Genomic DNA, 12,431 nt, shown 5'->3' with positions numbered 1-12,431 from the left:
AAAAAAACAAATAACAAATATGTAGTTTGAAAATAGAACATCAAGTTCTTTTTTTGAAAAAAAAAAGAATCCCAAATTTATTTCAAAATCAGTAAATTAACGGAGGGGTTAAAAAGCCACATGGAAGCAATTCATCTACAAAAAAGCAATATTGCACTTTGACAAACGCGCATGTAAAATTTAAAAAAAAATCAAAATTCAAAAATATACTACTGGTACTGTTGGTATACCTATCTAAATAAATAAAATAAATAAAATATCTCTATTCAGTAGGTAACATAGTTACACTTTGAATCGTCAATTTTTACATAACGAACGTCTCATCCGCCTAAAACATCCGCCTAAAAGTAAGTGCGTAAATATCAAATAGCAATATTGCTGTCTTAGATGAATTGCTTCGATAGGGCCATTTTAACCCCCCCGTTGTCAATCATCCGTCCCTGTCTTTTTCGGCGGATAAGAAAATGGCAGATATAACTTAAAATAAAATTAGATGGTTTTTACAGGAATTAGCACCTTTATGACATCGTTTAAAACATACATATTTAAGTACTTTAAAATAATAATAATAAAAAAAATTAAAAAAAAATCTTGAATCTTTTTAATTTTAAATCTTGATGAATTAACTTCATATTTTTTCAGGCTTTGACTAGCCTTTTCTGCAGCAGTTAATTCCATAGTCTCTGCTTACCCCGGACATTGGCGTAAGTTTATGTATGTATTATGTCGACGCAAAAACTTAGTTATTGATAAAGTTGTTTTTAATTTTACAAAATAGGTAGCCATAACTGTTATTACTTGAGTGGACCATTTAGGGCATAAGCCGCCATATTTATGACAACAAAATGACATATCTATTCAACGATAAACATAAAAGTAATTAGTCGTCAAGCGATAATGGTTAGTAATTAAAAACTAAAGTCTTACATTATGCTGATGAGAATATTTATTCACTTAATCAGCTGTACTTGATACCAATATATCAGTCAATAAAAGCATGTACGGAAAAATGAGCTAAGTTCTCTTAGCATGACGACATAAATTAACATAAGCACACGACCATTAAATTCCCAATAGATGTACTCAGAGGTACATCCATGGCAAGATGAAGTAAGTACCCACGCTTCTTCGAATCTTATAATCATAATCGATATATATAAATATATGATAATCTTCTTCATCACCAGCCCATTAACGACCCCACTGCTGGGGCATGGGCCTTCCCTATGGATGAATAGCGAGATCGGGCCCTAAACCACCACGCGGGCCCAGTGCGGATTGATGATTATTAACGACTGCTAATGCAGCCGGGACCAACGGCTTAACGTGCCTTCCGAAGCACGGAGGAGCTCGATGATGAAAACTTTTTTTTTGTGGTCACCCATCCTATGACCGGCCTTTGCGAAAGTTGCTTAACTTCAACAATCGCAGACCGAGCGCGTTTACCGCTGCGTCACCGAGCTCCTCGATAATCTTCTTATTTCGATATAAAAGTTTAATTATTGTTTTACTAAATAACATGTAAGTAACAAAAATACAGCTCACCACCTATCATCACTTTGGCCTTCCAAAAAGCTCGGCGAAGTCGGTACTTAGGTCAATTGGGATATAGTCATGAGCTTATGTTATGTTAGAAAAATTAAAAATATTTTAATAAGTATTTTTTTTTATAAAAGAAAACCCTTCAGTACTTGTCTCGCTAACTACCATGCGCTCTCCTTACAATGGCGTTGAAAACCCTCAATTTTTTCCCGCGCCCACCTGGGCGTGGCTGTAACGCGCTCAAAATGGCGAAGCAAAAAACTGATAAACGCACAAATAATTATTTGCAATTGCAAAATAGATTGTTACGAGTTACGCAGTATATATAAACAGTAAGGTAGCTGGAGGAGGCAAGATGATTGGACACTTAATAAGACACGACGAATTTATTAAAAAAATCATAGAAAGGAAGCTACAAGGAAAGAGAGAAAGGGGAAGACCCTCTTCTTGGTCTTAATCTTCTTGATTTGTGTGGAAAAAAAATAAATATTAACTCATTATTATAAAATATCTTACGTAAGTAGTACTACCTACCTACGATACGATTCATTTATAACAAACTTCATACAAGGAAAACTTGAAGGGAAAAGAGGAAGGATAGACCTAGGAGAACATTTATGAAACAAATAAAAGAGAAGGTGCAGGTCGTGTCGTATCAGGAGGTGAAGGATTTGGCGGGAAGAAGAGAGGAATGGCGATTACTCCACCGACAAAAGCGTGCTGTTTAATAAAGAGAGAGACTACCTATCTAAGTAATGACGGTTAAATTAGGTATTTTAATTAGCAGCCCTCAGACGTCACACACACAGTTGCACGTGTTGATAATGTCAATGTGTAGTATCTGTGTAAAACGAGGTTGTTTGTATGAAGTGGCCGCCGTGTGACACCGCAAACCGATCGAAGGGTACCTTCAATATTATATTTCATGCTGCCAGGGTAGGTACATTGTACTAAATCAACATAACCTCAATTTACTATTGTACAACAATATTAAAATATAAAATAAAATGAATTATTGTTATATTAAAGTTTTCTATTACAAGTTACAATTCGATTACAAACGTTACCTATTGAATTGTGGAGAGAAATGTTATTTATTACCTACAATCTTTGTGTATTGTTTATTTTATAAAGCCTTTGTTAGTGAGGTGCAGGGTTAGATGTCCGGTCGGTCAGGTTGATTTGACGGAGTGAAAGTTTTGTACTGTTTCTAAACCAACGCAAGACTCTAGCCAAGTAGTAAATGTCATCTGTGATATATCTACAATAAGAAAAAAAAACACAAAAAAAGAATACGAATCTTTAGTTTTTTTACGTAAGTACCTATATTTTTAACGGTACGTAAAATACTTTTTTTTAATCTTCTTTCGTGTGAATTCTGAGACCTTAATCAACCCTGGTGTCCGGGTTATGATTGAGCCGCAAAGGCCCCTAACGTGGCTCATGTAACGATTACTCAGTAAATAGTAACCGGGACCAACGGCTTAACGTGCCTTCCGAAGCACGAATCATCTTACTTTCGGACAATCAGGTTACCTATGACTTTTCCAACATGATGGATTGTAACATCTTAAGGCTTTAACGTGAAGTGACTCTGCTAGTTGTCTTCTGCCCACCTCGATAGGAATAGCGGCCGCATAACTTGCGGATCTGTCTTTTAACAAGGTGCGCAATTAACCGCAGATCATGTTATGTACTTTTAAAAACTCGAACGAGTTATACTTTTATAACAATATGGCGTCTCATTATTAAAAGCCTATCACTCAACCACCAGTAAGGATACGGTCTTAACAATTTAATTTTAATAATAAATGTCGAAATTATTAGCAACGACATTACGACACCTATAGGCTATAAACTTTACATTTTAAAACAACCACTTATTAATTTACCAATAATTTATCGAGTTGTGCTACTGCTTCAATATATACTGTGTAACCAGCTTATTACAGGCTTGCAAATTTTATTTTACCGTCGGGAAAGTATTAAGTTTGCAATTTTAAAACGTATGCCTTTGAAAATAAGAGTCTTTAGAGTATGAGTAAGTGCAAAATTAAGTTTGTAACAAGCAAACACGAAGGAAAATAACTAGTGTCAATGTGTGAACGTAAAAAGAATAATAATTTTAACTTTAAAGTTGTTAGCTGTAAAGCCTATTTTTACTCGTGCCAGTTTAAAATAATGAGTAATTATGTTGTCAATGAACATTTTATTTTTTTCTTTCATATTTTTTTAAATGTATAAATAGGTGCTTTTTAGTAGGCAGGTCGAGCGGTGGTACTATAAAAGACCTGAAACGGGTTCTCTTGTTAAATAATAATTGTGGTTACTCTAGCTTTATTTTTTTTCAGTAATTATTTTTTTTCGCGGTGACATTTCGAGAAAATGGCGCCCGCCGCCGGCAAAACAAATTTGTGCTAATTTTGAGGTTTTTTTCCGTTTTTTCAGTATGGACCTTTTTAAAAAGGGCTTATTAAGTGTGGGCAATTTTATAATGGCCGTCGATTTTTGAAGAAAAAATGTTTTATCGCCTTTGGTGTGGTTAGCAATATTTACATAATTAGACTTAACGCCACACCGCACTTTAGCGACGTGGTGGGGTGGTGGGGTACTTAGAATAGAATAGAATAATTTTATTTGCTTGGATACATAGTTGTTACAAGATGGTCACAATTGTTGGTTAAGCCATAGAGTACCTAAATAATAATGATGATGATGATACGTATAGAACGGCAACTCTACGCCCCGCATAGGCTAGTTTCCAACTAGTCAAATCACTTACTTTTTACTAAACGCCAAAACACGAAATTACTATGGAATTTGTATGAAAAAGCACACTGTGACGTCATAGAAAACGAGATAAAATGTCGGACTTATTATTACGTTTTTCTTGATTAAAATCCATAAATAAGTTAGATAGAAAAAATAAAATGTTTTTCGTTAGTTTTAGATCTGTATTTATTTACTAATCAGAATTTCGTAATTTATCTTGAATTTAGTACACGACCCAATTCGTATCAGCTCGATACTAACCCTGACACCAAGGTTGATGGGATCGGTCGTTGATCCCACAGCCACACGCGAGAAGAGAAAACAACTATCGCCCTATGTCTAACCCTCTTAAAGTACCCAATCAAGTAATTCACAAGAACGAACATACAATACCCACTCTTGTCACTCGACACAAGAAAATCAAACAATGCCTTTAGCTTATAATAAAAAAATAAAATTAAAAAGAACAACTGTCTTTCCGAACGCCTCCCGCGCTGTCAAACTGACAGCTGTCAGAGTGACAGCTGTCATCGCGCCGCCATCTTGGAAACGAGTGACGGATGACGGATAAATTTCAGCGCGATTATTATTCTTTTTAATTCAACTGTACCTAGTTAACTTCTTTTTTCTGTTCAAGTTTTTTTGTTCGGTTTAACAAGGCTTTATAATTGTAATCACAGGCTATTAGCGATTGCAATGAACAAGTTGATTGTATAATTGGCTGGCTTCACGGCTCTGGGTGTTTTGGGGTAGACTGGGAATTTGTGATTTTTTTCTAACACCGCACGGATCATCGTATCCATCTTAGGAGTTAGTAGCAGAAGTAACTGCAAGTTCTGTTCCAATTATTTGTGGCTCTGCCCACCCCACCATTCCCCTAGCATCATCCCGTTTTTCACAGGGTCCGCTTACCTAACCTGAAGATTTGACAGGTCCGGTTTTTCACAGAAGCGACTGCCTGTCTGACCTTAAAAAAACCAAAAACCAGCCCAATACAGATTAGGTCACATACCTCCGAAAATACATTTCTCGGGAATGTGGGTTTCCTCACGATGCTGAGCACGTGATAATGATTTATAAATCCAAACATGAATTGGAAAACAAATTCGATAATCATTGGTTTAGGCCTGTGCTGGATTCGAACCTGCGACCTCAAAGTGAGAGGCAAGCGTTCTACCAACTGGGCTACCATGGCTCTGCCCACCGTATTAAGGATTAAGGGCGTGAGTCTATAGACCCGTCGCTTGTAGAATGGCTTCTGCGAGTTAATTTAAACAAAAACTCGGCCTAATAAATTCGTCAACATACAAAAACATCTTTTGTTTTCTTTTAGTGTATACATTGAGGTGTCATAATAGTGTAACATTGTATAGTTCTGTATAATACTTGTCGAACGCCAACAATATTTGAATACCAAAATGCATTGTACATATATTTAGTTTTTTTTTATATTCAGTAGCTGTACCACTCCTAGCGATTAGCGATAAACGATTCAATAATATAAAAGTGAACGGTTACTGACTGACTCAATCACTCACCACGAAATCTCAAAAACTACAAGAGCAAAGGACAATGACCTTAACTGTATGAGACCCCCCCGGCCCCTACCAACAGATACTTTATAAATAAATATATAGTTTAGTACATAAACTGCCTATATACGTCCCACTGCTGGGCACAGGCCTCCCCTCAATCAACCGGAGGGGGTATATAGTTTAGTAATAGCTTCAAAATCCATGGGATTTAGAAAAAAAAATAAAAAGAAGAGATGTCAAAAATCGTGTCAAAAAAAAAAAACTTATTTCTTCGTAATTCCGGCTAAACCCCGCGTACTTCAAGAGAGTCGCCATGTAACAAAAATATCCACTCGCTAAGACTCTGTCAGAGGAATCTGTTGGTGAAGGTGGACGTTTTGACTCATTGTCCTCTTGACCCGTCTCCACTTAAGCCTTAAGATTCGTATTCCTACATCTTCGACTTTAGTGCGTTGCCTAATTTTGACGTTTGGTATATATACGATCTACCAGGTGGATGCCTAACATGACATGCTAAATAGCCCATTGACGCACTCGAAATCCTTTTTTTTTCAAATATAATCCCATCAGATGATGCCCTGAGTAGTGATTCGCGCCCAACCGGGCACCTTCAAGCCTGTTGTCATAAATTTTCTACCGATTTAAATTTGAAAAACTGATCGTTTTCTATTTTCATTCTTTTGACATTGTATAAAGTTATCGCTTATCGCTAACACAAGAACAGACACCTTGCAAGGTAACAGAATTTGAAAAACATGAGAAAATATTTTATCGACTTGTAATTCAAATTCAAATGTAAAATAAACAAAAGAAGGGTCTGAAGTACTCACATTCCTTAGAAAGCACGGGGGAATTATGTATTTATTTAACTTAAATGTACTCTGGATCTTAATGAATGTTTATCAATATGGATGATTAGGCTGGTCACCGTTGGAAGGGCATCCCGTTTTCACAGGGTCCGCTTACCTAACCTGAAGATTTGACAGGTCCGGTTTTTTACAAAAGCGACCGCCTGTCTGGCCTTCCAACCCGCGAAGGGAAAACCAGCCCAATACAGGTCAGGTCACATACATCCGAAACGCATTTCTCGCGAATGTGGATTCGAATTATTAATCATTTTCTTTTATCTATTTAAAATAAAAATAAATAAGAAAATAAAATAAAATATCTTTACTTCGGACATTAATCCATATTTAAGTAACTCATAATCAGAAACATAATTACGTAACTTCGTCACGTTCAACAAGGCGTTTTAGTGTTCTGAATCTGACCTAGTCCAAACGAACCCATTACACTAACAACTAACTACTAACTATTATTAATAATTTAATCATAAATCTAAAAATTAACATCCAAAAAAAGATATTAACGGCGATTCGGCTCAACACCTACCACGTTGGTTTAACAGAAAGCTCGGTGAGGCGTGTGTGGTTCATCTTGCGATGGATGTACCTCTGACTACCCCGATTGGGATGTAATCGTGAGATTATGTTATGTGTTAAAATAACATTAGTTTCACTCCATCTAAGCTACGATCGCTCTTGTTTCCGTATTGGTGTTTATAAAATAAGTCGTGTACAGTCATGAGCCCACTTTAGGACTCTGTCGCACTAACATATTTGACATTTAGTGAGACTTACAGTTCGATTTGTCATAAAAGTTAATGTGACATGGTACCAAAGTGTATACATATTAATGCTCGTGACCGTACTAAGGTTCGAGATAAATTACGAAATTCTGTTTACTAAATAAAGACAGATCTAAAATTAACGATGAATATTTTCTTTTTTCTATTTAACTTATTTATGAATTTTAATCAAGAAATCCGACATTTTGTCACGTTTTTCTATGACGTCACAGTGTGCTTTTGCGGACTCCGTGGTCCAGTGGTTGAGCGTTGGGCTCACGATCCGGTGGTCGCGGGTTCGAATCCCGGTGGAAACACATCACGAAAATTACTCTGTGATCCCTAGTTTTGTTAGGACATTACAGGCTGATCACCTGATTGTGCAAAAAGTAAGGCACATTAAGCCATGTAAGTAGTCCACTAACTGATGTAAGTAGTCGTTATATGAGTTATGTTAGGGGCCTTTGGCGGCTCAATAATGACCCTGACACCAGGGTTGATGAGGTCGGTAATTCACCTCACAACCCACACGATAGATAGATAGTGTGCTTTTTATTACAATTTTCGTGTTTTGACTTTTGACGTTAAGTAAAAAGTAACTGAATTGACTAGTTAGAAACTAGCCTATAGACATTGCCATGTTTCTAATAGGCATGTAATGTAAATAAGCAATTTGTTCCTTATTAGATTCTGCTTATTACAAATTCTAATAGGTACAGGAAATAATGCTTGATAATCTTAATGTCTCCTTGTATGTAACATGGTACACTGATTTTGATGTGGTTTTAATTTATGTTTGTTTGTTTAATCTTGTGCCAAGAAACGTAGTAGTAAAGTTGGTACGCTTGATTCGCGATATGAGGTCGTAGGTTCAAATCCAGCACGGGCCTAAACTATTTCCGAATTCATTTTTAGATCATAAATTTGTTATTCACGTGTAGCCCACTTGGAAAAGCGCTTCACTCTCACTGTCAAGTCGCAGGTTTGAATCCCAGCACGAGCTAAACCTAATTTCGAATTTGTTTTCAAATTCATGAATGGATTACAAATTATCACGTGTACTTTTTATAGCAGAAATTATAAAAATCTAAAAGGTAACACTGGAAACTTCGTTGGTACGGCTTTACAATTTAAAAAAAAAAGTTTATTTATCATATGAACTAATGCACTAATGTTATGGGCGATAGGCTGATCCCTTATCACCATAAGGTTTATCATATCCAGCTTACGACATCGTATCAACAGCTGCAAGTTGTCTTTGATTACTCGTGGCTCTGCCCATCCCATTAGGGATTTCAGGCGTGAGTTTATGTATGTATGTGTATGTTATTAATCACCTCCTCCGTTATCCCACTCTTTATGTCGAACAAATTCAAAAATTCAAAAATATTTATTTTTCAAAATTGGCTTACAAAGCTAGCGCTTTTTGAACGTCAAAAAAAAATAAATTACATATTATGTAACTAGCTGTAAAACTACTACCACATCGGAATCTGTAACGCTGAGGGAAAGACGTGGCCAGAAAACCTCCCAGCGCAGGGCCCTAGTCCTACTGTTTCATGTTTTCGACAGAACATGTATTTCTCTTCCATTCATCTCCGTCAGTCGTCATATCAGTAATCACAGCTTTCGTACACATATCCTTCTTCACACTATCCCTCCACACTTTCTTGAGCCGTCCCCTACCTCCGTATCCATCCACATTCTTTCTCATCACTTGCCTCGAAGTATGCTCAAGTTCATTCAATCACAAAAACATTTTCCGCGTATCCCTCAAGGAGCTCAAGTGGGATCACATTTAGTAACATCAAATTCCGTTTTCAATGTTTAAATTAGATTAACACCAACCGTATGATCGTCAAACAAACAACTGTCATCCCAGACGGGAATCGAATCACAACCGACGGATACGAAGGCAGGCTAGCTATTGACTACACTCACCAGACCTGTTTTCAGCAATGAAGTTCTCGTAAATGAGGCCCTCAGCAGCATTTAAGAGTCCCCTAATCTCTTGCGACAGAGATTTCCAGACACAATAGGTTTTTAAAAAAGCATTCAGTTTTGCGACATTAGCGAAGAATTTGTTTTCACCAAAATTTAAGTGTCACTTATGAGTTTAGGTTTAGGTAACTTAAGAGACAGTTCATACATAATGCATTAGGAGAATGTTGGTTGAACCGCATATTATGACCACCATCTCCCTAGCGTTATCCCGTTTTCACGGAGTCCGCTTACCTGAAGATTTGACAGGTCCAAACTTTTTAAGCGACTAGCAATCTTGACGATCATAAAAAGACTACTAAAATATGGCGATAATGTTGAAGAAAGTAAAGGAAACAAGCTTACCTGAACTTGGTCGGTCACTGTATCTGGTGCAGTAGACCCAGGCTGGCCAGAGGTTTGCATTTGGTTGGTTCTGGTTGGTATCAGTAGACCCACAAGTAGACGGAGCACCACTCGAAGTAGACGATACTATCGAACTCGCTGAATCAGGTCTTTTCTGTGTTTCAATCACTTTCGGTACTTCCTTCTCTTTTTCTCCAATTTGGGACACCGTTTGTCTCAAACCCCCCAAAGGAGGCAATCTATTGAAGTCATTATTATTATTTTTGATGTAATCGAAGCTAAATTTTTGGAACTCATTCTGTTTGGACAAATCGTACGGTTTGTATAGGATACTGTGGTTCGGTCCGACGGGCTTCGGGCCTTCGATTTTGCTTGTCTTCCTTATAGCGTTGAGACCGAATTCTGGGTGTAAAATGTTGCTAATTGAAAACGCTATTGGAGTTGTTGGTTGCTGTCTCTGTCTTCTTTCGGAGTCGTACTCTTCCTGGTTGATAACTGGTTTGACGTCAGGAGTGTCTGCTCTGTAGTAGTGTTGGTAGGATTCTTCGTTGGGCGATGGGCTTGATGGAGGAGAGTTAGGCTGAACCTTCACAATGGTCATGTTGGGTGAGCTTCTTTCGTATCGGTTCTCAATCGTTGTGCAAGTGTACTGGTTCTGAGGGCAGTAGCTGCTGCCAATGTTCTCAGCATGAGGAGCAGGCACTCTACCAGTTACTGGCCCCGGACTGTTCGCCTGGTTCGGACTGCACCGATCTTCAAAAGCCATCTTAACACTTGTCAAAACGAAAGTCTCAATCCACTTACCATTCAACACAATTGTCCCAACAAAATTATGCAGCCGACACAATTTAAATTTAAAAACATACGCCTATCAATGTCCCAGTTGTCACTGATGTAAATTCGTCATTAATATTTAAAGGTTCAAAAATAGAGTCATTATCGTTTTGAAATTCAATTTGTTTTACGATTTCTGAACGCGGGCTGGTTTTGGTTTTTTTTTTTCAGCGCGTTTGACAGCTGTCAAGTGAGACGTCAATCGAGACCTCCGCACGCGACGGCGGCGAGGGACCGACTGCGCTCACGTCTCGCTCAAGACACGCCCCCAGGCACTTACAAGCTTTTTTACCCTACCCCAACCGTTTTGTAGGCGTCAACCGTTTGCGCTTTTCACTGCTCAACAATACCATCAAATATCTCTTGTCTCTTTTATGCAGGTAGGTTGTTTTCAAGAGAAAGAGGGATGGCAGTACTACAATTGATTTAACCTGATTGTGTATTTAGTGGGCCTGGTAGAGATTTGTAATTCAGTTGTAAATTGCCGCTATGGCTCTTTTGCGGGCTCGTAATGTATCAATAATATTGTGCGCAGCTTTTGAACGCTCGCGGTACAGAATTTCAATTAAACTTTGACAGAATTATTATATTGATAGACAGGCGGCCATCATGATGAATTATTAAAAGAACCGCGTTCGGAAACTTGTGTTTTTTTATCTTTTTAACGAATTATGGCTTAATGGAAGCAATTAAGTTATATACCAATTTTTCAGACCAATTTTCCTAGTGCGATAAATGGCCATTCTCTTTGGTTTATCGGCCGATGTTTCATATTGGATTTTGATTGGGGTTTCATTTCTTAATATTCAAATTGACTTTTTCCATCAGTCGGATGCGTAATAGCATCGAAAATATAGCCTTAATTTGTGTTTTATTCATTAACGAACATTAAGAGGCGTTTGACTTCATAAATCACGAATAACTTAGTAACCAATCAGTTTATTAACAAGTTTTTGCGTATATATCAAAATGATTTAACTCCTTTACGTACTTTATCATAATTTTATAATGAATAGGTGAAGATAACATTTAAAAAAAATCGAAATATTAGTGTTGTTGCGCAGGGTTCATATTTAGGTACACTTTTATTCATCGTTTTATGTTATGTTCTTAATTGTTAAATTTCATTACATGTGTTGTCAAAATACCAAAGTTGTTTTAACCATGTTTGAAGGGTGGGTGGCGTCGCAAACTAAATTAAAAGCTACGACAAAACAAAGCTTTGTTGAAATTGTTATTTCAGTTTGTTGAATGTTACACTCAACATTCAATACAAAGTAAGATAGTAAGTACTTAAGTAGTTGCTAGCTATTTAATAATTTTCATGATGAGCGCATAGAATGTAGCCGCGTGCCATGCTGATTATATTACCTATGCAAGATCTAAGGCACCGACGCTTGCGCATTGCAACGCGTAATGGAAAACGACAAGCTACATATATTATCTATGGGGTTATAGGAATCAGGAATCCATGCGTTGCGCGTTGAGGGGTTCCGAGTTTATTACCGTGGATGACGATATGATTAAAAATTATCGAGCTTTTTTATTCATTGCTTTTTTTATTTTAGACCTAGAAGGACGTATTGAACAAATAGGTGATGTCCTTAGAAAAGGTTCAGTGCAATCTACTCTGAATCGACGGCGGCGTGCGTGTATGAAACGTGATTGATGGATGTAGAGGAAGCAAGAGAAGTGTATCAGGTTTGAAGCAAATGGTCTGTATTGCCAATGGGGATAAACAGAGGCTAAGAACAAAGAATGATATTACTTATAGA

The 12,431-nt window shown here is 37.2% G+C and overlaps 1 protein-coding gene across 2 annotated transcripts in view; it reads right to left on the bottom strand.

Moving 5' to 3' along the window:
* LOC126378454 (segmentation polarity homeobox protein engrailed-like) overlaps positions 1-10,881 on the bottom strand; it is a 36,899-nt gene extending 26,018 nt beyond the window's left edge. For both annotated transcript variants that reach the window (XM_050026828.1, XM_050026829.1), the window contains exon 1: positions 9,823-10,881. In XM_050026828.1, coding sequence (XP_049882785.1) covers positions 9,823-10,588 — 766 coding nt within the window. In that variant the 5' untranslated portion in view covers positions 10,589-10,881. The remainder of the gene's footprint in view (positions 1-9,822) is intronic.
* Between the last annotated feature and the right edge of the window lie 1,550 nt (positions 10,882-12,431).

Source organism: Pectinophora gossypiella, chromosome 26, assembly GCF_024362695.1.
Source record: "Pectinophora gossypiella chromosome 26, ilPecGoss1.1, whole genome shotgun sequence".
Taxonomy (NCBI): Eukaryota; Metazoa; Arthropoda; class Insecta; order Lepidoptera; family Gelechiidae; genus Pectinophora; species Pectinophora gossypiella.
The sequence above is the reverse complement of the archived record's forward strand: the minus strand, read 5'-3'. Positions and strand labels throughout refer to the sequence as shown.